Genomic DNA, 25,614 nt, shown 5'->3' on the forward strand with positions numbered 1-25,614 from the left:
CTGCCTGCCACTCTGTCTACTTGTTCTCTTTCTCTCTTTCTCTCTCTGTCAAATAAATAAATTATCAACAGCATCTTACAGGGGCTCCTGGGTGGCTCAGTGGATTAAGCTGCCACCTTCGGCTCAGGTCATGATCTCAGGGTCCTGGGATCGAGTCCCGCATTGGGCTCTCTGCTCAGCAGGGAGCCTGCTTCCCTCTCTCTCTCTCTCTGCCTGCCTTTCTGTCCACTTGTGATCTCTCTCTGTCAAATAAATAAATAAAATCTTTAAAAAAAAATGTCTTACAGAGCAAGTCTTGGGATATCGGACAGTCAGTGTTTTTCTCTTATATCAAAGGGGGTATACTGGGCAGTGGAAGAAATACTAGGAGGAAATTATATTGAGCATCTTTGAATTTGAATAATTTGTAAGCTTCTCTCTCTCTCTCTCTCTCTCTCTCTCTCTCAAATATGGAGCAAGTCAAGAAATTTCAAAAGACGTGACCCTCGATCGCATACATCCTTTGGCAGGTTCCCCCATCGTTATGGTCCCTTTAGCAGTGATGACCACGGTCTCCACCGCCACCCCCAGCCCACCCCCGACTCCATGAATCCAGGGACGGGAAACGGAGGGACCGCAGAGTTCCAGGACTGCCGCCCACTGCCACGTCCCCACGGTCTTCTCAGAACAGGCCCCTTCCTCTCTCCTGCTCCAACACACCCGCTGTTTTCTCTCCCCCAGGTGGAATACGTGATCAAGTGTGACATGTCCGCGCTGCAGAAAATTCTCTATCGCCACATGCAAGCCAAAGGGATCCTCCTCACGGACGGTTCAGAGAAAGATAAGAAGGTACGTTTCGGAAGATGATGCAAGGCAGCGTGGGGTGTGTCTGTCTTCCCTGGGCCGTGACGTCGGATCCTCCCAGGAAGCGTCCCTGCTCCTGCTGATCTACTCAACCGTATTTCTGGGCCTTTTCCGTAGCTGCCGTAGCTGCCAAAGGAAACCTCATAACCTCCTAATCGCTAACTGCATCGGGGCAGGAATAGTGGAGTACATCCGTATCACCAAAATAGCTTTTATCTCTGCTCATGTCAGTTCTACAGGGAATATATTCCGCTTAAATGTCGGCAGGGAGCACCTCAGAAGGTGTTAAAACCCTGTGTCCCTCCCTGGGCATCTATCTGTTCCAGGCTTCTGTCTTCCCAGAATCCTGGGGAACAGTCGATCATGTCACCAAGCCATCAACTCAGTGTGGCTCCCTCCTGTAGCACAAGTTAGTCACGAGAAAGATGTTCTATCTGTCACTGAGAAACTTTTATAGCACAGGACCTCCAGATCCCCACAGGCGTAGGTTACGGAGAAGACCTCTGGCCCTTTCGTCAACGCCTCCTGTTTAAGAAATGGGGGGTATCCGGTCAATTAACGATTTGTTCTGTGTTTGCTCTCCCCGCTCGTCCTCAGGGGAAGGGAGGTGCCAAGACCCTCATGAACACCATCATGCAGTTGAGAAAAATCTGCAACCACCCCTATATGTTCCAGCACATCGAGGTAAGTCCGCGTTCTCCACTGCGCTTCTGATCCCACCTGCCCTGTTCCTAGTCACGCCACTTTTTTAAAAAGGAGAAAGGGAGGAGGGTCGAGTCGCGTGTGGACGCTGGAAGGACGTGTTCTGAAGCTCGACAAGGAGAATCGACCCACGTGAACGTTCCGGTTCCCCGTCCTCCCTGGCACCGAGCGCTGAAGCATCTGGAATTTTAGAACCAACAGTGCGAAGCATCGAGAAGACACTGCAAGCTCGGGCTCGTCCCGTGGGCTGGGGACAGGATGTGAATGGCCTCGTTACGGTAGGAGCCGTGAAACGGGAGGAAGGAGGCTATGAAAAATACTACGGTGACGTGTTTGTACCCACTGGAGAGGAAGATGCCCTCGAAGTATTTTCTTTGTAACAGACGCTGCCTATGGTGCGGCTCCGTAGATCGGCCTTTCTCCTTTCTGGCTTCCATCCCGACATAACGGCTTTTATCCTGACACTCGGGTCCTCACAAAGCTATTTTTAGGGGCAAGCACATTTTCTGGCCTGTTCACGGCATGTAAATAACTTTCCTAAATGGACAGGACTTCAGCCCCATGGGAGCCGTTGACCTGAGCGGGAGGGAAGAGGAGCCACACCAGAGGCCCCACTGTTCCGTGTAGCGGCCGAGACATGGGGTCGTGGTGGGGCCTCCTGGCCACGGCGTGCAAGCGAGCCCTCCGGCGCCTGCCCTGGTTCAATAAAAGGGACATAAAAGAAGGTTCCGGGAAATCAGAATTGTAATAATTACAGTATAAAAATCAAGTTGAAACACACCTGCCTTTGAAATAGTCTTGACTTCGACAGTTTTTTTTCCCCTCCCTTATTTTGGGCCATCACGCTTGTCAGATGAGTATTTCACGGCACGCCCCCTCCCTGCTCTGGGGACCCGTCCCAGCCTGAGCTGGCTGTTGCCACCACATCCAGAGGGCAGGGTGTCTATAGGCAGACAAGCTCTACACCCAAGTCCGTGGACAACAGCAGCAGGACCAGCGACGAAAATAAAATCCCACGGAAAGTCACGGCTGTTGAAACACTCGGGTGAAGAGAATCCCACGTACAACAAGGAGGCTGTGTCCCTGGGCCACTTTGTAACCATGACCTGGTGAAAATCTCTTCGCGTCTCCAAACTTCCGTGCACTTGTCCCGTCATCACGTGCTGATAGCCTATGGGACTGGCAGAGGCAGAACTTTAACAAAAATATATAAATCACAGAGGAAGTAGCTTAAAAATTGATAACCTATATTAAACAGGTAGAAGGTATCGATGAATTAGTAGCAGCTCTGTATTGGTCTGTGGCTGGTGGGAGCCAAAAAAAAAAAAAAAATGTCAAATGATGAAAGTGACCAGTGTCAGGGCAGGTGAACCGGTCACCCACCGTCCCATCCCCTTCTTCCCCGAAAACAATTTTGAGATACTTATTCTGATTCATAGAAGGGTTTGAGGACTTTAAAGTTAGGAAAATTAAGTGTCAGTCTTACTTCATTTTGGTTGTCATGCAAAGAATTAGCCTTTGAAACGTGCTGGACCGTGTCAGAAGGGGGATGAAGCCTTCCGTCCTCAGGCTTCTGTCTGGAGAACCCGGGGAGCTGGGGAGCTGAGCCTAAGTAACCTGCCCTCCATTCTTTGCATATTCTAAATAGCCGTCAGTAGAGAGACGGACTGATTTGCAATTTGTTTTGAACATAAAAACTTTCGGAAGCATATTCCTAGCCATGAGACCCAGAGTCTTTGGCACACGTGGCCCAGCTCTGGCTCAGGGCTGGTGTGTGCATTTTTGTCTCTGTCTTTGTATGCTTTGCACATCACCTCTGTTCATAGGAAATCGGCCCAGAAGCCCCCTTTCCCTGCTGGGCTCACTGTTTCCCTGGGGACCTTCAAACCAGGGAAATGAAGACATTTTTTATAAAAGGGTGCCGATCTCTGGGATGCCTGGGGGGCTCAGTCAGTTAATCGTCTGCCTTCTACCCAAGTGATGATCTCGGGGTCCCGGGATCGAGCCCCACATCCGGCTCCCTGCTCGTTGGGGAGCCTACTTCTCTCTCATCCCTGCCTGTGGCTCCCCCTGCTTGTGCTCTCTTTCCCTCTCTTTCTCAATAAATAAGTAAAATCTTTAAAAAAACAAACAACAACAACAACAACAACAAAAAATGATGCTAATTCCCTAAACTTATCACCGTGCACAGACATGTACCACTCTCGGGTTTTTATAGTCCTGCTTAGCGATAAGGATGGATCCCCAAATGTAGCAAGGTGTGGGCTACAGGTGAAGAGGGAGGGCGTGGCTCTTGGAGTCAGAGTGGGGTTTGTGGCCATTGTCCGTCGGTGGTGACCTTCAGAGCCCACCGTCAACGATGGGCAGTAAGCAGACGTGAGAGGAAAGCTCAGAGGGAAGAGAGCTGGTCCCCTGGGAGGAGCAGCTTTGCTGCTGAGGGAAGGAAAGGAAGAGGAGGGAGACAGCGGGCGGCTAGTGTGAAGGTGTGACATGCTTCCCTTCCCCACAGATGGCCGCCTGTTCCCTCCAGTCAGCCTGGATTCTCAGTCCTTTATTTCTTCTACAGGATCAGTGAGGAAGGAATTACATGATTCAGGAGTTTAAATTCAATTGGAAATTCTGAAATTCTCATTTGAAATTTCAAGTTCTGTGTTTTGAAGACGGGGGCCCGGCCACCTGAGGGAGCGGCCGGTGTGGCCACTGAGGGCCGTATGTGTAACAGAGAAAAGCATAGTGTGGAGGGTTGTCGGGATTTCTCGAAATTCAGAGTTAGAATATAGTATACAGTCACCGTGACTTGTCCTGTTAAATATTTTTGCAGTGTATTTCCGTGTCCGTCTGAATCCTCATTTGCTTCTGTTAGGCCCTCTCTCTAGTCTAGACTCTAAACTCCTAGGGGACAGATAGTTCAGTTCTTTCTGGACACCCCCCCCCCACCTGCCTGGCTCAGCCCTGGGTCAGTAGATGCTTAATCACTGTCTGATGTGTGAACTGACCGTGACGTCTCTATGAGATTCTGGAGACTTATGGGACCTCCAGGACACGTTTATGTCTGCATTCAAAGTCTGCCTTCAAAGACCTTGAGTTTCTGGTTCATCGTCTAAGGAGTATTTTCATACTTACTGATTATTTTATTTAACTATTCTCTAGAAATAAATGGGACGACCTCACCAAAAGAATAATTATTAAATTAATAATTTTACATATCTGGGTGGGTTTTTTTTTTAATCATTTTTTTTTCTCCTCTCTCTTTTTTAAAGGAATCCTTTGCTGAACACCTGGGCTATTCCAATGGGGTCATCAATGGGTAAATGTTAAAATTTATCTTTCTTCCAAAAAACGGTTTGTTGGTCATCCCGAAACTTTTCACGCCCCAGTGTTTCCTATCACACACTGCCAGCCTTCTGTGCCCACCGCTCACCTCAGCATCAGAGCTGTTAACCAAAGTGGTATTAGCCCTCTCTGGCATTAACTTCTGCATGCTTTGATCAAGTCCCTATTCAAAGAACATGGATCTCATTTAATAGAATTAATAGTAACCTTGTGTCCTAAAAACGCGGTGGAAACTTGGAAGAGTTGTACTCACAACCAGTAGTGTAGCTTGGGCCAAAAGTCCATGGAACGTACTGAATTTCAAGTAGATACTTAACAGGGGCGCGGTTGGGAAGAAAGGTCTTATCCACCCTACAGACGTGTGACTTTACGTTCATCAAAGTATGGTCCGTACAGGAAGTGGGTTTTTTTGTGAGCAGTGGCCATCCTTACAACAACAACGGAAAAGATGCTTGTATTCACAGAAAGTCTCTGTTTTGTACCCGGGACATTGATTATTAGGATGTGGGGGCCACACTTGGGTCCCAAGGGCAGACAGTGTCACTGGGCTAAGAACTAGGACTGGGACCCATCTAGAACCAGAGCCATGAGGCTGTCCTGCTCCTTCTTGCTTCCCTCTCTTCCGGGTCCCGTGGCCACGCCTGGTGCTGTGAGATGGGCCAGGGTTGCAGAGTAGCACTACAGGCCGGGAGCAGGGGACAGAGGTGGGGAAGATGCACGTGAGAATGTGTCCGTTAGAGACGGTGCACGCTACCAGCAGTTGCTGATGAGTCGTTGTGGTGGTGTCGAGTGAGTGCGCTGATGAGTTCTGCCAGCCATAGCCACCCGACAATTAAGTTTTAATAATTTATCACATCCCTGTTGACAAAAGAGAGGAGTTTATTATGAAGGAGCAAAGGCCCTGCTTTAGCTCCTTGACACTCTGAGAGCAGGTACCACCCCCACCATCCCCTTTGTGATCTGAATTTCTGCATAACCCAGACCTCATGTCCCCTCCCCGGTCCATTTGTACAGTGGACATGGTGACATATAGAGGTGGCAGATCTCACCACTGCCCTGTTTCAGACCCTTCAGGGGCTTTCTGTTGCACTTAAAGCTAATACAGTCAGTGTGGCTTAAAGAGTTGCCTGGCTTCTGTCTCCCCCCAGCCCGCACACCCACTGCCCCTCTGCCCCATCTCCAGAATTCCCCTGTTGCTTATGTTCAGTTCCTCCGACTCCCCAGCCTCTTTTACGCGACGGGGCCTTTGCACATACTCTCCCCACTTCCTGGAATCCCCTCCTCTTCCAAGCCCGCATTCTTTAGCCAGCTGTCTTGTTCATTGTTTGAGGTTTTTGCTCAATTGTTCTCTCTTCATCAAGGTCACCTGCATCAAGGGCTGGGAAATTTTTTTCCCTAAAGGGCCAGATCTCAAATATTTTTGCCTTTGTGGGTCAAAAGTTCTGTGCCCCAGCTTTGCCATTGCGTGGCATGAAAGCCACCACATAGACAAAACAGAAATGAGTGAGCCTGGCTACGCGCCAGTCAAACTCTATTTACGAAAACAGGCAGCGGGCCAGGCCCTAAATTTGCCAAACCCTGCTCTGATTTAAAGATGTCCTGTGTTGCTATGTGTCGTCTCATGGCAACTTGTTATTTTTCTCTTTAGTGCTCATCACAATTTGCAATTAGCCGTTTGGAAGGCAGGGGTTCTGTTTTCCCATCCCTATACACGTGCCTGGAATTGTGCCCAGCAGGTTGTAGTAGATGCTCAAGAAATATTTGGACACATCTTAAATGCCCTAAATTAGTAACTTTACGAGCTTACCAAGTAGCAATTTAAGGAAATATAACAGATTCATGACTATGTGTGTGCATAAGAGAGAAAGAGAGAGAGAGAATGAGGAGGGGGAGAGAGAGACAGAGAGTGAAAGTATTAGGAACATGAAAGGATTTCCTTCTCTTTGCAGAATCAGTCCCCATACGTAGCATCTGGAACGTACTCTTTGTGGGTTTTGTAGAGAAGTGTTTCCTTCTCCATGCCCTGCCCCCATCGCTCTGGGGTGGATATCCACACATTCATTCAGGCTCTCCTGGATCCTTGGAGAAGACAGCAGTAACACCGTCTTCTGGTTTTGCCTTTTTGGGTTCAGGGCCGAGCTGTATCGGGCCTCAGGAAAGTTTGAGCTGCTTGATCGTATTCTGCCAAAACTGAGAGCAACTAATCACCGCGTGCTGCTTTTCTGCCAGATGACGTCCCTCATGACCATCATGGAGGATTACTTTGCTTTTCGGAACTTCCTGTACCTTCGCCTTGATGGTGAGTCCCAAAGGGATCAGGCTTGGAAGCCAGGCCATGGGGCGTGCAGGGGGAGAGGGGGTGTGTGTGTGAGGGGGCCCTTAGGTCCAGCCCCAGCCAGCAGGAGGAGGGAAGTTGTTGGAGAGTTAACTAGCAGGGTGAGGGGCAGCTTTGCCAGATAGCGTTTTTTATATCCTCCAGCTTAAAAGAAGCCGACATCACTGGCACAGCTGTTTGCCCCCCCTCCCCCCAACCCCAACAAGCCAGCGCAAGTGGACTCGTGGCACTGATAATTGCCACGATTAAACTCAAAGAAACTAAGCTAAAATTTAAAAGCCCTCTCTGCTTTTGGGATGGTGGGTTAGCTACGCGCCCTCCCGAATGTTCTGATGAGCCCTGAGCTTTTTCTGTTGAGGCTTATTTTAAAGGGATGAAGGCTGTGTCTCCTCTCTTTGGTAACACTGTAATCATTCATTTAGGATGATACTGAATTATCGCTAAAGCTTCTTTCTTCTCCTAAGTAGAACATATCTCCATGCTGCATTAAGAGATAGGGCCCCATTGTGTCCTGGATTTTATACAACTATGTGAAGTAGTTGCTTGATTTGCCTGGTATTTCACTTTTTGGAAAATCGGTAAGAAAATATGAATGGGGGGTGGCGCTCCGTTGGTTCAGCCTCTGCCTTTGGCTCAGGTCATGATCTGGAAGTTCCAGGATCGAGCCCCACATCGGGCTCCCTGCTCAGCGGGGAGCCGGCCTCTCCCTCTCCCTCTGCTGCTCCTCTGCTCTCTCTCTCTCTCTCAAGTGAATAAGATTATGTAAAAAAAAAATGAGTGGAAGGAAACATGTATTTAGAGATATTTATTTCCAAAAGTACTGTATGATTTGGATACCAGCCCTAATATTTTTGAGGCTGAAAGATACCAAATTCCCCATGTTGTGGCAAGGGGATAACACTTTCAAAGAGCAGTGCGTGGGAATAAGAGCAGGTTTACAGCCAGGACCCTATGGAGTCCCTTGCACACAGAACAGTAATGGTGTTACTACTGTCTGGTTTTGTCTGATGTAATCTTCAAGTTATGGCTACGTGGGAAATTTAAAAGTTTATGTTCCTTTAAAAGGTTTTGTTTTAGGCGCCCGAGTGGCTCAGTCGGTGAAGCCTCCGACTCCTGGTCTAAGCTCGGGTCTTGATCTCAGGCCCATGAGTTTGAGCCCCTTGTTTGGCTTTGCACTGAGCGTGGAGCCTCCTTTAAAAAAAAAAAAAAAAAAGAAAACTAAAAACAAAACCAAAAATAAATAAATAAAAGGTTTTGTTTTACGTTCAGTCCAACATTCTGTCCCGCTGGTTGCCATAAATTAGATAGAACTGGACACACACCAACCTCAGACTTGCCCTCCTGTCTCTTTTATTTTTATTTTTAATATTTATATTTATATATATTTTATATATTTAACTATATTTAATATTATGTAATTTGTAGATATGTAATATATAAATATATTACTTAATTATATATATTTGTATGTATTTATATTTATGTATTTTTTATATTTATTTTTATTTTTTTATATTTTATCTTTTAAAAGAATTCTCTTCATGGCATGGGGGTATGTATGGCTACCTCCTAGGGTATTATTAGTTTTTGAACTAATTATGCCTCAGATAGACTTGATTTTGAAAAAGCTTTTTACCTCTCCGGTCCGAAGTCCCTGCAGACAGACTCACGGCCGAGTCAATGCTCCTTCTTGATTTCGTGACACAGTTCTGCCGTCCGCAGTCTGTCTCTTTTGGCCAATCTCCCGCACTGTGTCTCGTCCTTTGTCCTTTGACCCGATTCTCCCGTCTCTTCTCCAGGAGGGGCAAGGTCAGCACCCCTCCGGAGGGCAAGCCCGCCTTCCCAGCTGCCCAGGGGAGGGGCATCCTGGCGTCCCGCTTAGCTGCTGTTTCACTGTGTGGCTTTTCATGTAGCCTCTCCGCTCTTGGAGGATTGCAGCCTTGGAGTATTCGAGTCTGGGAAGCTGGCAGGAAGTGCTTTCCTTGAAACAAATCTCTTGTTCTCCTGCCAGCTTGAGAGAGTGTCCTTCACAGGTCGCTGTTGCTGGCGGACTGTCTCGATTATTTACTAATAATAATTGTCATAAAAGGTAACGTTGGTGGGATGCCTGCTGCATGTGGGCTACCGAGCAGGGCGCTTCATGTGCGTTACTGATCTAATGTTCTCAGCAAACAAGCTACGTCTGCCCCCTTTTACCAAGGTATGAATAGGATTCCCCATTTCACAGATGGGAAAACAAAGGCTTAGAGACACACGTAAGTGAGAGACACGCGCAAACTTACGCATGACGCAAGCGGTGAAGCCAGGTTCTAACCTCGATCTCTCGGATGCCAGCGTAGTTCAGACTCAGTTTCAGCAGACCAGGGAGCTACGTCCCCTCTCCGGCCATGAAGGCTGCTGTCCCGGTGGCAGCATTTCAAGAATGATTTCGAGCTTACTCAGCATTTTTAAAAATGATGAATTGAAACGAGGTACAAGCTGACTGGAACCGCTGTGTCCCTGTCATCAGGGCCCTCACCGTTAGGCGGGAGGAGACAACAGGTAGACGAGCTTCGTAACAAAATGTTACCGGTGGGGAACACAGTAGAGGCTCTGCCCACAAGAAACAGCAGCCCTTTGCGGAGACGCCGGAGAGAACCCCCGGGCAACCGATCGGTCTCCACGCTCACAGGTGCCCCAGCCTCAAACCACCTGCCTCTTCCCCTGTTTGCTAAAATGACTTCAGATTTCCGTGGCTGAATTTGAGGTCTTAGATTTTTGACCTCAGGGTGGGGGGAAAAGAAATCACTCAATGACAGCTAAACAGATTCTTCCCCTTGCAAAGATGATGGTTGCGTGAACAGATTTGGCCGCACCGCCCGTTATAGTCTTTGTTTTCCCTGGAAAAGATTTTTGAGGGAGACCAAGCGGTGCAGCTACATCCCAGAAGACGAAATTTCCCAAAGCAGCTGAAACTAAGTTAAAATTAGTAATCATGAAAGCCTGGCAGCGTGTTCCTTCTGGCACATTCTGCAACTTTCAGCACAATCGCACTTGCTATTAGTTGTGTTCTTGGTTACGTTCTACCTCAGAAGTCTAACGGAGCGTGGGACTGACACTCCTACTGAGCGTGCGAGGTCATGTGCCGCGTACCAGGAGCATTTATTTGCTCTGGGGGTAAACCGACAGCGCTTTGAGTCACCCTGAGGCGCTCTCCCCAAGATTGCTGACGATGAGCAAAGATCCTGACTTGGGGAACCTGTGACTGATGGGATTGGTAACCCAGCAAACTGTGAACCTCGTCGTTAGAAGGGTCTTCGTCTTTTGCATGAAAAGTAATTTAATCATAGATTTTTTCATCACGTTCCCAGCTACTTAGCATGAATTCATACCAGACACACGGTTGGTCTCTGCTTGAGTTATGGGGCGGAGGAGGACCCAAAAACTCCTTTGACCAAGTCGTTTTGGTGTTTCTTTTGCTTTCCAGTGCTTTATTTTGCCTTTAGGGTTGTTTTCATCCCCAGGAGGCATATCCTCGAGCCCCTTTAGTTTATAGCTTAATGCATGTGGCCAGTAGCCAATTGGTTTTCAGTGTATTTAAAACCAAACTTGTGGGGCACCTGGGTGGCTCAGTGGTTTAAGCCTCTGTCTTCGGCTCAGGTCATGATCTCAGAGTCTTGGGATCGAGCCCCACATTGGGCTCTCCGCTCAACGGAAGCCTGCTTCCCCCTTTCTCTCCGCCTGGCTCTCTGCCTACTTCTGATTTCTCTCTGTCAAATAAATAAAGTCTTAAAAAAAATACTTTAAAAAAAAAAACCGAACTTGTAACCTCACTGTGCCCTGCTGTCCGGAAATGGACGTCCTTGTCTCTGGAAACTCCTTGCCTTCACTTTGGAAACGTTTTTGCCGTTGCCGTTGTTTCTGTGACTTTCCCTCCGGCTGAAGGCGGAGGTAAATCATGTGAGCGGTGACTGTGCCTGAGTCATTTTGTTTTAATGATGGCACCTGGAAAGGCGACAGCAGCAAGCCGGCCTCACGACGCCACAGAGCCCGTCCGCCGTTAGATCTCGCGAACAAACCCGTCACTGTGGTCTCAGAAAGCCAACTCTGAAAGGAAAAGAGAAAAAAAAAAAAAAAAAAAAAAAAAGCCCCACAGAGTGGAGACCTCACTCACTCAGCACATTTGGTGCCCTCCCCCCCACCCCCCTGCCGCCAAAATAGCCTAAACTCTTTGCCGTTTCTCCCTGCAGGATTTGACCAGGTGGGTCAACTGGAAATCTCATTTAGAAAGCAAAACGAGCTCTCCAGAACGCTGCTTTGTTTAATGAGGAGAACCCCCAAAGCCCCTTGGTCCTAATCCCCATTTGCTCTATATGGGGAATTGGGCTTGTTTTTTTTTTTCTTTCCCCTCCTCCTCAGGAGGTACTTACCATTTTTATTCACAGGAAGAAGAGCTCTCCCTGTCCAGCCCCCCAACCCCCCCCCCCCGTTTGGGTATTTGACCCTCAGGGTAACATGATTTCCTAAACTGTCCTCACCTACATGTTTTAATCCTCTGAAATAAGTTGCTCGTGTGTTTTTATCTTTAAAACAAGAACACCACGTGGAAATAATATTTGTATAGCAGATGTTTGGGAACTATCCTGAGACATGCATATCTGCTTCCCAGCAGCCTAAAGCTTTTCTCAAAACTCTGCAGCAGTGCTTCCCCCCCAACCCCGCCACCCCAGAAGACATTACAACACCGGTGGCTGAGTGGCTAATTTGGGAGGTGGGTATGGGGACATCAGGCCCTGCACCTGCTCGCCCTGCTGGGGGGGGGGGGGTCTGGTGCTCTCCACTTACCCTCCCCCCAGCCATTGTGGAGTCCTTTCAGGCCCCCTGGGTTATATGCCACCGCTGGGCTGGGTCGCAGGTCTGCACCCTGTGAACTCGGCAGAGCAGAATGTGCCAGTGCGAAGCAGCCTGAAGAGCTTCCATGTGTGTGTCCTGGTATGCATGGGGTTATTGTGGCTTCAGGTCTTGCTAATCAGGATAAAAATATTCCTTTCAGGTTTTGTGTTTTTTCCCAGCCAGATCACGCTCAGGAGCAATCCAAACGGTAAAATGCAGCGGAAACCGGTTTCCCTTTTTTTCCCACCCTCTTGGCATCAACAAGTTCTCCCTCTAAATGCCTGTTGGTCAAATTGCCTTAAACCAGTACAATAATGTTCGTAGGGGTGTGTGTGTGTGTGTGTGTGTGTGTGTGTTCATTGATAGACACGTGTGCGTGTGTGTGTGTGTGTTGGTAGATGGGCTTTTAAAAATTATTTGGTGTTTTAAAGCACAGAAATCTAGAAAATGTTTCGTTAAGTTTTAGGTTAAATGTGAGAATGTTCTGGAATTTGTGGAGTTACAAAGATACCCAGTCCTAAGTATTTAAACCCAGCATTTTGAAACAATGGGTAGTAGACAGTGTTCCTTCTTGATTTAAGAAAAGTCTCTCTCTCTCTCTCTCTCTCCCCTCTCTTAATTGCAAAATGTCCGAAGTTCCTTTCAAAAAGTAAAAAAAAAAAACGAAACCTCAGGTGATTACCACACTAATGCCAGCAGGCATCTGTTTCTCCAGGAGGCTGGCCGATCTCTCTAGCTCGGTGCCATTTTCGGGAGGGAGTTCACTGGCAAATTTACTTTTCTTCTACCCCCAGGCACCACCAAGTCTGAAGACCGCGCTGCGTTGCTGAAGAAATTCAACGAGCCCGGGTCCCAGTATTTCATCTTCCTGCTGAGCACCCGAGCGGGCGGCCTGGGCTTGAACCTGCAGGCAGCGGATACCGTGGTCATCTTTGACAGCGACTGGAATCCTCACCAGGTCTGTCTGTCTCTGAGGCGGGTGCCCCCGTGTCCCCTCTGGAGCTACAGGGGCCGAAAGACTAGCAGTGTCAAGAACAATTTCTAAAGGAGCCGTCGCTCCAGAGGGGAGACAGCCGTGCACATCAGGACGGCTGTTGGCTTGCCTCCCTCGGGGACTGGGTAGTGAGACGTCGTCCACATGCCTTCGATGTGCCTTTGAAAAGCTCCAGTGTGGGGTCCAGAAATTCCATTTCTGCTCCATTTTCAGCCCATCTCCTGGGATGGATGTTTGGTTACAGGATAAATCACAAAGGCTCTGAAGCAGCAACAACTCACATTTATTGCACCCAACTCTGTGCCGGCCTCTTCATGGGCATTGGTTCATTCCGTTTTCCCAATCCTGTAAGGTTGTTGATGTCACTAAATGCACCTTTCCCGGCAAGGAAAGGAGTTTCCAGAAGCCTTAAGTTGCTGAGGGTCAAACAATTAGTATATTTGTATACAATTAGTAGTTTTTCTTTTACTCTGTGTGTTTTGTTTAAAAATCGCCATCAAAGACTGTCCCACGGAGCATCTACTACCGAGTTCTTTGAGCCAGGTCAATATACGCGTCAATTTACTCCTTTTTAGAGGCTGCTTTGATGGTTGAAAACGCCCCAGAGAATGGGTCTCTGGGGTTGCCTCTGTGGCCTGTGGAGGTAGGGCACCTGCTCATGCGGAATCGGGTAGAACGATGTTCGTCGGGGTTCGATTCATTTTGGAGCACATGCGAATTCAAAACAGTCGATGGGAAAACCGCAGCTCTCCCGTAGGAATGGGAGGTGACGTACGTCAGTTTCACCTGGGCTGCGGCCTGCGCCTCAGTTTCCCCCACTGCAAACACGCCAAGCGGTTGTCTCACCGGGTCACGGTGCAGACTGGGATGAAAAGGCTTACGGGATCATTTGGAGCAGGGAACGGTCGTGGGATGCACAGACCGATGAGAGAGCTTTTTAAAAATGCATGCACGCCTGCTTCCCATTCCCTGCCACCCCATGCCCCATTTTGCAGGCACTTCCCAGACTTGTGGAGACATTCAAAAGGCTCCCCAGAGATTCTGTGTCATTTCTCTCCTAGCTGAGGGCCACTGATTTCAGAGCCATGATTCTGAGCCTCGGGGAGGCCATGGCCACTGAACCCCTGCAGTGGCCCCCAGCCGTTCTCCGTGAACGCAGTAAAGAACATTTCTCTGCAAACGTCCGGACCTTGGAAAGGGTTCGGGAGCCACCAGCGCAGAGTATATTAGTTCCAAGTCTTTGGAAAGTATTTTTATATTTTTTATATATTGCTATAGCCCACATCGCATTTCCCGGGCACAGGTGCAATTCTTATTCCTGTGGCAGACCTGCAGTTTTCCTGTTCACTGTTGGGAACTCAGTGTCCGTCCCACATTTCAAGAGTGGCTGCAGCCCACGGGCACTGAGGCTCGGCTGGGCATCTAGGGGAGGAGTATGTGATTCTTCTCCTCCCCGGGGAGTTCAGGGTGGTTTATATCCCCCTACATCTGCTGCCTAAATCTTTCCGAAGGGGAAAAAAAAATACTAGCTTGTCTCTAGGTGATTGGAGGGTTCGCTGGATTTTGTCTTTGGAGGTAAATACATCTGTGGCTTCTCGGCTGACCACCTGCGTTGGCAGAGTGGATTCCAAGTGCCGGGGCATTCACTGCCTCTAGACATGCTGATCTACCAGGGAAAGGATGCTGGGCCATGCTGGGCCGTCCGTGCCTGTCTCTCTTTCTCTCCCTCTGTCTCTTCCTCTGTCTTCCCTCTTCCCCTTCTGTTTCTCCTTCCCTCTCTGTCTCTTTGACTCCCCTGCCTTTCTCCCCCATCTCTCTCTCTCTCTCTCTCTCACACACACACACCCCAGCTTACAACCCTTAACTACGGGGGGAACTCCAGAACAATTCATTCACCTTTCTTTGTATTTGAACTAAAACTTAGGCAAACAAAACACACAGGACCTCAGACTTCCCCTGGTCTAATTCACTACAGGTTCCCGGCCCATGGACCATATATTTCTCCAAATTCTTTTATCTGCCGTAGGTAGATTTCACTGCCACCTGATATTTTTCATGAACATATTTTTTTTCATGAACATATTTTTCATGTCTTCACTTAAATGTGGCCATAAGTTTGGGCAGAACTTTTTTTTTTTTTTCATTTTCAGAAGTCATTGATCTTTGAGTGGTATTGATTTTCCATATACAAGGTAAGGAACTAACTTTCATTAAGCAGCAAACTCCACTAGATGCTACAAGGCAGTTTGCAAATTTCGTACCTAGTTCTCAAAGTACCTTCCACGTAAGGAAACCAGTCAGTAGCAACTTGTCCTTGTCTGTCTGGGTGTGAATCTTGGGCTCTTTCTACCCTATACCCCTGCATGAAGGTTGCATGGTCCCCAAGGTGAAAGTTGTGGAGCTCTTTGTACCATGTGGGTTTCAACTTGCATTGGGGGGGAAGGCATTTGTAGTAATTCTTTGTCACGTTGAATCAAAATTAAGGCATATTGACCAAATAGTGGTTCTGTTCGACAGAAGTTGACAGACTGAAGATGAGAGAGGCATACAAGTCGCTGGCTGGGGGCTCTTGTTAGAAGGAAAGTTTGAACATACACATGTGGCATTAGCAGTAAAATCCTGCGGGATTACCGAGGCTCTCATTTTCCAAACTGTGGATTGGAACCATGGGTTAGTGCCCTTACTATTGGCCCATAGAGCTGGGGTTGAGTTGTTTAGACTGTTACCCGGGAGGCCCTCTTTCCAGACTAGGTCCTTGTCTTCAGGTACAATCACACCTGCTAGGCGTGATGAAGCGTCTGATCCCTAAGACCTCAAAAGTATTGAAGAATCCATCCAGTAACAGCACCACATACAACCCCTCCCCATTTTGACTTAGAGACTCACAGGCTTACATTCCGTAAACTGCTTCAGCCTAGAAACACTAATTTTTGCTGCTTTCCAAATAGATAAATGGCTTTAGAGGCACAGCACACCACTGCCAGCCCCACAAAACAAAATCCCTTATTGCAGCCAGCTGGCAGGGACTCACGAACTTAACTCCCCCCCCCCCCCCCCCCCCCCCCGCTTTGTAGATGCCCCAGGCCCTCTGCTTTCTTGCCTGTCACAGTCCTCTGTCACCTGGATCTCAATATTTTTGTGATTTATCAGCATCTTCTATGGTAGAAGTCAGCAAACTAAGACCTGGGGGCTTTCGTAAGACCAGTGAGCTCAGAATGGTTTTCCCCTGTTTTTAAGTAGAAAAATGTAAAATGGGGAAAAAAGAAGATGATGATGAGCTTTTTGGTGAGAACAGGTGCTAAGTGTTTGCTCTAGGCCCAGACAACCTAGAATATTTATTATTCATAGAAACTTAACTCTTGGGCCCGTTACAGAAACAGTTCCCTGACCCCTGTTCTAGAAGATAACCCAGAGTTGACAGCACACAACTCGCCATCTTGGTCACTGCCTCCCCATGCTGGTGAGCATGCGTTGAGAGAGATGATTGAACCAAGGTCTTATAAATGATGTGTAGGGCTCTGCCTCCCCCCCTCAACTTTGGATTTTACTTACCTGCCTCACTTTCTCCTCTTTGGAAAAACATCTGATCTGGATGCGTGCTGGCTGCGTTCAGGGGTCAGTCGTCTGATATTTGACATTATTCAGACATCTTCTGAGGAACAATTTTTGCCTCATTAGTCTTTTTTTTTTTAAGATTTTATTTATTTATTTGACAGACAGAGATCACAAGTAGGCAGAGAAGCAGACAGAGAGAGAGGAGGAAGCAGGCTCCCCACTGAGCAGAGAGCCTGATTCAGGGCTCAATCCCAGGACCCTAGGATCATGACCTGAGCCGAAGGTAGACGCTTAAACCATGGAGCCACCCAGGTGCCCTGCCTCATTAGTCTTTTAATCATAGAGGTCCCTGCAGCAAAGACGGGGTATCTCCTGGGTGGACTTTGACCCGTTGTCACCTATGCCACATGCACGACCAGGAAACTCACATGGTCCAGGGGATGAGCTTAGAGCTGTGGAGTATCAGCTCTGTGTAAAATCGGGATGCGGGATACAAGGGACAGACTTTTGGCCTAAAAATGTAAACAGGTCTAATGGGGGGACACGTGGAAATCACTCCTTAGCATGGGCGCAGAGACTGTCGCCTGGGCCAGAAGGAGTGACAGTGACAGACTGAGAAGGTTTTATTGTGCAGCATTAAAATCAGGTAACTTGGCCTCAGGTTTAGGGAAGGTTTTTATTGAAAGATTTCATTAAAACCTTTTTCTTCTTCTAAGAATAATATATGTTGAAAGCAGAAAAAAAAAAAACATTTGAACATAAAAGGAGGAGAATTTAATAGTAACTGTTCTCTCATTACTTGGGAATGTCAGTATCAATGGCATGTCCCCGCCTGCCTTTTCTTGGTCTGGGTCCTCATGTACCTACTCATATGTAACTTGTAGTTTTTACTTATCATAGCTCTGTGTCACTAAATTTCTAGTTGATTTTGTATGGTACTATACCGTATATAGTATATGGTACTTAACATTACAAAGACGAATTATTTTAACCAATCTGTTATTGTTGGTTTTTTATTTAATTCTGCTTTCTAAAAATTGTAAATAATACTTAACAGCGAGACGCATATCCTTGTAAATCTTGGTACATATCCATGATTATTCCCATAGGAAAAGTTGCTGGAAGTACAATTTCAGGAGTCAAGGACCATCCCCAGTTTTCACACCTTTGATACACACTGCCAGATTTCTGCCCCCCAAAATGTGATCCATTTAGTATTATACTGGCAATCCTTTTCATTCCCCAAACTGAAGATTGCGTCTCAGGTGGGTTTAGATGCCAGGAGATCTGTCCCCTGAGCAACCCCTGTATGTGCGGTGCGTGCACACGCACGTGTGTGTGTGTGTGTGTGTAATTCATGACTGTTTTTAAAAATCTTCTTGAACACTTGATATCAGTGTCCATGATTTCTTGCAATTTAAGGTCACCTGTAGGTAATACCAGAGTCCTAATTCTGATATCAAATGTATTGAGTTTTGTTTGTTTTGTTGTTTAGCTGGGGACTAGGCCTGATGGTGAACGGAGCTCTGCGGAGCCCAGCTTCCCTCCGTTAGGCAGGAAGGAGCAATGAAAGCAGAATCTTCGATGCGTGCGGGTGGTGAAATAGGCCTCCCTCCCGTCTGGGGCAGGCTCCGCTCACGGGCACGGGTGCCGCTCACGGCCTGTCCTTGTCCCGCTCAGGATCTGCAAGCGCAGGACCGAGCTCACCGCATCGGTCAGCAGAACGAGGTCCGGGTGCTGAGGCTGTGCACCGTGAACAGCGTGGAGGAAAAGATTCTCGCCGCCGCCAAGTACAAGCTGAACGTGGATCAGAAAGTGATCCAGGCAGGCATGTTCGATCAGAAGTCCTCGAGCCACGAGCGGAGGGCGTTCCTGCAGGCCATCCTGGAGCACGAGGAGGAAAATGAGGTATTACAGAAAGCCGAGTGCATGAGATCCGACGGTGACCTTCTGTCTCGGGAGGATTAAGAATGACCTCTGTTCTTTAAAGAATTTCCTGGGCTGGCGTTAATTAAAATGAATAAATTAGCTGCTATCTTCCATCCCAAGCCCAGAAAGCCTCTGAAAGTTATCCAAGCCAGGGCCTTGGGAAGCATTTGCTAGAGGGACCATGAGGCTCAGCCAGGACAGCCTTCTTCCCAGGTTTCTCCCCAGAGATGCAACCCAGGCGTGGGGCTGGATCGTGTTATAAATACTGCCCCCTGTAGGGCGCACGCAGAACTACAGGCCGGCCCCTAGGGCAGGAGGCTGGTGGGGACAAAACCAGCCTTTGAGACAAGACCCCTGGGGAGGAAGGGCCCCTCCTTGCCCTTTCTCTCTGCCATCCCCCGGGGCCCTCTGTTGTCTTTTGCCTTGCAATTAACCACCTCGGTATGCTTGTAGGATGAGCCCTCACAACCACCTTAACCTATTTACTCCTATTTGGAAAGCATGACATTGACCTCCAATTTGGATTTTTCTGTAAAAGCCAATGAATGGCTGAGAAAATGACCACTTTAAAAAAAAAAAAAAAAGAAAAGAAAGAAAGAAAAAGAAAAGTAAAGAACCTCTTTTTTTTTTCCTTGGCAAGGTTGTTCAAAGAACACATTACTTATGTTTCTCTAAGGGGGGAGTCTTCAGGTCATCACTTGTTTTTTGTTTGTTGTTTGTTTTTTTAGATTGCCAGTTTGGGCAATTTTTTTTTTTTTTTTAGATTTTATTTATTTATTAGAGAGAGAGAGAGCATAGCAGGAGGAGGGGCAGAGAAAGAGGGAGAAGCCGAGTCCTCGCTGAGCCAGGAGCCGAGCTGGGGCTCGATCCCAGGATCCCGGGATCATGACCTGAGCCGAAGGCAGATGCTTCACTGACTGAGCCACCCAGGCGCCCTGCCAGTTTTATTAATTCCGTACTAAATTTTCAACCCAAATGGATTTGAAAGAGATTGAAAGACATAGTTCCAATGTAGTCTAGAAAACTGCACAAAAGTTCCAGCACCCATCCTTATCACAGGGTTGTCTTGGGAAGGACACGTTTGGTTTGATGTCCCCATATTTGTAAACTGAAGAGCGGGTTGACCTTACAGTGACCAGCAGAGAACTCTTCTCATTGCGTATATTAGATGCAGCTGGACTTTGCCTTCTGTAGGATATAGGTTTTTGAAATCTCCTATAAATTATAAGGCAAATTCTTTTAAAAGCCTCCCGTACTTTTTTTTTTCCTGAAACAGAGTCTTAAATATGAAGTAGATTTCGATATTTAAATGAATCCTGAAATAAAGTTTTCCACACACTGAAGAACATTTTTCTAGGGTGCTTCTTCCTAACTTGTCTTCTGTATTGGATGAGCTATGTATGTGATTCCATTAAAATAATGAAAAGTAGGTGTGCACATGCATTCCTACCTTGACACACATTTTTAAAGTTTTGATCTCGAATAGTTTACCACTCTGATTCTTGAAACTGAATATGTGATACAGGTTCGATTTCTTGAAATTAAGTATTTGGTACTAATTTAGAATCAGGTTTTTGGGTGATTTTGTTGTTGCTGTTATGGTTTACACACCTGGGAATGTAAAAGAAAGGGGGACGTGCGATACATGCATTCCCAAAGCAGGTGTGGGCAGAGCTGACACTCAGCCCAAGGCCTCCACTGTGCTTTTGCTTCATTTGTTTTGTGGAGGCCTTGGGAAAACAGAAGCTGGCCTGGGTTAGATGGGGCGCAAGGTAGCCTGGAACTTTCTTTCCCTCCTAGGCTGCGGGGACATGTCAGTATCTCCCAGCCCTGGGGGCCGCTGGGGTGGGGAGCTAGAGTGTGATCATTACGAGCAGTCTTGCTGGAGCTCCAAGCTCCTTCCAGGCTGTGAGTGTGTCAGACACAGTACCATTTTCTGGGTGGACTTCAGGATGTGAAGATGTTTGGGGACACTGACAGACCACAGTCAAGGCCTCTGGTACCAGATATTAAGGCCACTATCTGCCTGGTTGACAGGCCAGGAAGGACTAAGGCACAAAGAGTCCAGGAAAGAATTTCACCCGCCTCTGAGGCATTACAGTCTCTAGGAAGATCAGGTCACTTTAAGAAGTCTTCTTGCCAGTTTACGAGAGAATCTTTTTTTTTTCCTTTTTTTAAGATTATATTTATTTATCCGACAGACAGAGATCACAGTAGGCAGAGAGGCAGGCAGAGAGAGAGGAAGGGAAGCAGGCTCCCCACTGAGCAGAGAGCCTGATGTGGGGCTCAATCCCAGGACCCTGAGGCCATGACCTGAACTGAAGGCAGGCGCCCCATAAGGGAATCTTTTTATCCTAATCATGGGGAAGTTGGAGTCCTCTATTGTGTAGACAATAAGTGGACAGTATGGGATTCTGGGTATAGAGTGGGCAAAGCAGAGCACATTTTCACCAAAGGATCCGTTAACCAGATTCTTTGTATGGTGAAGTATCAGCCCCCTGCCAGCTAGTCTTTGTCAGATGAAATAGAATATTGAGACAAATTGACTTTAATCAGTCTAGAGATGAACTAGCATAGAAAGCTTTTTAGAAGTAATTATTAGCTTGAATCATTAGAGTTTTGCGTTATGGAAATGCATTCATTTCTAACACAGCACATCAGACATTATCTTGGGAAGCACCCGAGTTATCTCATTTAAGCCGCTCGTACACTCACACTGTTTCTAGAACAAGGTGCCTCGTTGTGAATGTCTAATTTGGGAAATTGGATGTTTGAAGTTCTGGGTTTTCCTCCTTCCTCTCCCTGCTAATACACTGAAATTCTCCATTCAATTTTTAACACGCTTAGCCAGCATATGATAAAAATAATTTTGGAAGGTAAGTTCTGCAGCTTCTGCCCAACTTTTAAAATCATGTTTTTCTTCAAGTATGGAAGTCATCACATTTCTAGGAAGCTGGAGCACTTGGTTTCTGAGGAATTTGCAGAGAGAGCATGTGCCTGGTCTAACACAATATAAAAAGGAAATGTTAGCCCCTTGTGTACCTGCTTTCTCTGCTTAATTTAATTTTTTTTAATTAAAGATAGTTTGTGGGGGGATTGTGATAGCTACATTCTGAATTGTCCCATCCACAGCTTTAACCGTTAGCGTAAGAATTCCCACTGAAAGACACTGATGATACGTATCTCAAAGGCTCTGCATTTGACCTGTGTAATTTTAAGGTCTTGCTCTGTGCCTAGTCACAAACTATCAGCTATTTGTGGGTTTTGTAAGGCTTCAAAAATCAGCACTTACATGAAGATTGAGATTAATAGAAGTAAAAGAATTTATGTTAGGCACTTTCCTCTGTGCATTTCCGTACTTAAATGTTGCAACTTATCTTCAGAGTAAATGCCATACCCATTTTACAGATGAGGTCATTGAGGTGGGGAGACGTTAAGTATCTTTGTTTTAAAAGTAACGGAATCAAGATCCATGCCCCCCAAGCCCCGGGATTTTCGTCATTTCCCATGTTTTCTTTACAAACCGATTTTTCTCAGGGAAGATGGTTTGAATGCCTTGTGAAATAATGATGGCAAAGAACACACCCAGTGACACTGTCTTTGCTTTCTGGCTGTGGTCTGCAGGACAGACCCACGTGACTCCTTGGGACCTTGCCCCACTTGTCCAAGCTCTTCCTTAAAGCCTGCTAAGTCCTTGTGTTCTTGACCCCAGGAAGAAGATGAAGTGCCCGACGATGAGACCCTGAACCAAATGATTGCTCGACGAGAAGAAGAATTTGATCTCTTTATGGTAAGGTCATAGGAACTCATGCCTCTTTCTCTGTTGACCCGAGGTGTCCGGAGCCCGCGGGCCCCCGGCGGCATTTCGTTTGTGAAGCCTGTGACTTCCCTTCAGTTCAGAGGCTGCAAACTGGCTGGGTTTAGCCTGCAGACATATTTTGTTTGGCCCACGCAGGGTTTTTTTTTTTAATTTCCAATTTGTTGCCAACATAAAAAGAATCCTGATTTCTGGCTTCTCTTGAAAAAGGAGACTAGGCAATACCAGGCCCACGTCTCTGTGTGGAAGCAGTTGGCCAGGACTTAGTAGCAGCTGTGCCCTCTGGACAGGCCATGTGGTCCACAGCTTTGCCACAGATTCCCACCCGCGCCCCTCACCTGCTGCCCCCTTCCTGGCTCATTTCTAATTCCAAGCCAGCGTCTTCCGGGAAACCTGCCCGGCTTCTGTAGGTGGTCTGTAGCCATTCCCTTGCTGTCTCCCCACTGGGTCACAACAAACATGCCCCACGGCGACCCAACAACAGGGTCATGCCTCTTCTTAACAGTGACGGGAACCTGCTGAAGGGAACAGGAACCTTCCAGAAGCATCTCAAGGTGCAGCTTTGACGTGTCACCTTTCAGTGAAAGAGTCAGTTGGATTTCACTGGTCCGGCCAGGTAGACTAGACCTCGACATTTGAGGGTTTAACATCCACAGTTTCAACCTTGATGGTCCACGCTGCGTAGGTAGTCATGGGTAATTTGCGGAAATCTGCATTCGATTTGTGTGCATGGCCTGCCGCAAGGTCAGGACGTGCGGAAGCAAGTCCCCTTGGCAAGCGAAGGAGGCCCTGAGGAGGGATGTTTTATTCCATTCTCAGGGCACGTGGGTAACTATCTCTGCTTCCCCGGCGCTCAGAACAGCTCGCGGCACGTAGCGCTTGCTTAACAAATACCGACTGAATGAATGGCGGCCTTTGCAAAATGTAGGGCCTTGAGACGATGTCCGTGTGGATCAGGACATAGACAAGTTGCCAAGCCCCTCCACTACCGTCAATCACGCGGCTCTTCCTGACATTTAGTTTGATGGCAGAATGAGAGGATGAATGTGAGCTGTAACGGGGAGCCCCCAGGCCCCCAGTCTGAGTGCCCTCAGGTGTCAGACACGCAGTTTGCAGGAGTGAGGCGAGTGGAGGGGTAGGGGAGGGGGTGGCGGTGGTAACCTGGAGCTGCTCTGTCTGAGGGGGACAGGGCCCCAAGCCCCACGGAGCCGGGAACTCCAGATTGCCAAGAGAAGCTGGAAATCTAGGTTTTTCGTGTGTGATCGCTGGATTTCAGAATGTTTGCGGCTAAATTCAGTTTTTTATTATGATCTAATACTGCGTGCCAAACAAAACGGGACCCTGGGCCAGATATGACCCACAGGATTTGCGTTCTCTGTTTTCTTGTGCAGACAGTCCGAGAAGGGAGTTCTAGCTGTGTGAAGGCTTACTTTTTTTTCTTTTTTGGAGGGGGGGGGGATTTTGTAATTTTTGTCTAGGGAACAGTCATTGTGTCCACACATAACGATTCAAGATAAAAAGACACTTAATTCTCTCTGAGGGAAGTTTTAGGTCGTCCTGGGACTGATTCCCACCCTGGAATGTGTTCTTTCCTCCCCTCCCCCCATGCACCACCCTCCCCGGGTTGGGCCATTTTAGATCAAAATGATGCAACAGGATCATATAACAGCAGGGTCCATGTAGGGTGTTCCTAAAACCAAAATTTCTTTTTTTTTTTTTTTTTTTGAGATTTTATTTATTTATTTGACAGACAGAGATCACAAGTAGGCAGAGAGGCCAGGCAGAGAGAGAGGAGGAAGCAGGCTCCCTGCTGAGCAGAGAGCCCGATGTGGGGCTCGATCCCAGGACCCTGAGATCACGACCTGAGCCGAAAGCAAAGGCTTAACCCATGAGCCACCCAGGCACCCATAAAACTGAAATTTATTAACTTAAACTGTTGATCCCTCCCTTTATAGCCTGTTCTCTACTGAGGGACGTTAGAGATACACAGAGGAAGCAGACATTTTTTTCTATCCTTGAGGAACTTATTAAAACGTGAATTCCTGGGGAACACAGGGGCAAGAGGCCCTTAGCTTCCCTGGCTGGTCACTGACTGGCAATAATTCAGCACGGCCCACAGCCTCGGATACTCTTGAGGTCCAGGAACGGGCCTCATTGTGTGTCATTACACAAATCAGAGCAGGCCCAGAGATGGAGATTTCTATCAGTAGCCCCAGAGTGAGGGGAAGAGAGGACTTCTCTTCTCTGACTTTTGGGCTGGGTATTTGCAGAAATCAAAAGCCTCGGGGTGGGGTGGGGGGGAAGAAATTGAATGTCTGGCCAAGGCCCAGCCTTCTTTTAATTTGGGAGTATTTTATCATGCAAAGAACAGGCTTAGAACCATAAAGCTGGCGAGGGAGCACTTTTTGGTCGGCATTTCAGTTTGGGGGCATGTTCTGCTTTTTCTCAGTGGTTGACTTTTCATTTTTGGATTATACAAATTTGGGGTTGGGTTTGGTGGTGTGCTTTCTTTTAGTCTAAGCAGTGGCCGCCTTGGACCGGTTTCCTGTGCATTAGCACCTCCACCGGGGGCAGGAAATCAAATCTGAATCCTTGCCAGCTGCTCTGATGAAGTTCAGTGAGACAAGAATGGAATGTGAGCTAGATTCGGATTTCATATATTTAACCTTTTTATCTCTTATTATTAAAAAAAAAAGTTCTCTGTAAAATTTAATATAAGCTTATGATTTGGTTTATCATAGACTTGGTAGTTAAATAACACTCATCAAGCAGACAGTCTCTTTAAAATAAAACCTTTCTTTTGAATAGTTTTCTCATTTCCTTCTAAAAATGGGACTTCAGAAACAGAGATCTTTCATGCCGGTTCCCTATGAATTTTACCTGAAAAGATCTTTGACACACCAAGGTACAAATAGGAGACATTTTGGTAACATACAAGCATGAAACTTTATAAACTGTTATGTTCCCTACAAAGGCAAGAAGTACTTTTTAAAAATAACTGTACTTGTTAACACAACATTTATTTAATCAGGTCTTAAGACAAATATATTCATGTCATACCTGAGTCGTAAATTAGACATCCTTGCATGTCACCTTCAGATTTCGTTCTGGTCTTCTGCAAGTAGAAATCCCCGGGGAGAGATGCAGCCATCAGAACTTTAAGCTTATTGAAAACTAGTGCATCAAGCCCTTTCTAAAAGAAAAAAAAAAAGGAAGTGCAATTTACTTTTTATA

The 25,614-nt window shown here is 47.1% G+C and overlaps 1 protein-coding gene across 9 annotated transcripts in view; it reads left to right on the plus strand.

Annotated features, from left to right (window-relative positions):
* The window catches only part of SMARCA2 (SWI/SNF related, matrix associated, actin dependent regulator of chromatin, subfamily a, member 2), a 179,562-nt gene that overhangs the window by 76,952 nt on the left and 76,996 nt on the right, over window positions 1–25,614 (plus strand). For all 9 annotated transcript variants that reach the window (XM_032308343.1, XM_032308334.1, XM_032308342.1 and 6 more), the window contains exons 20-26: window positions 721–828; window positions 1,441–1,527; window positions 4,806–4,852; window positions 7,011–7,177; window positions 12,880–13,043; window positions 18,315–18,542; window positions 22,276–22,353. In XM_032308343.1, the coding sequence (XP_032164234.1) occupies window positions 721–828; window positions 1,441–1,527; window positions 4,806–4,852; window positions 7,011–7,177; window positions 12,880–13,043; window positions 18,315–18,542; window positions 22,276–22,353 (879 nt within the window). The remainder of the gene's footprint in view (window positions 1–720; window positions 829–1,440; window positions 1,528–4,805; window positions 4,853–7,010; window positions 7,178–12,879; window positions 13,044–18,314; window positions 18,543–22,275; window positions 22,354–25,614) is intronic.

The sequence above is a fragment of the Mustela erminea genome, chromosome 12 (genome assembly GCF_009829155.1).
Source record: "Mustela erminea isolate mMusErm1 chromosome 12, mMusErm1.Pri, whole genome shotgun sequence".
NCBI lineage: Eukaryota > Metazoa > Chordata > Mammalia > Carnivora > Mustelidae > Mustela > Mustela erminea.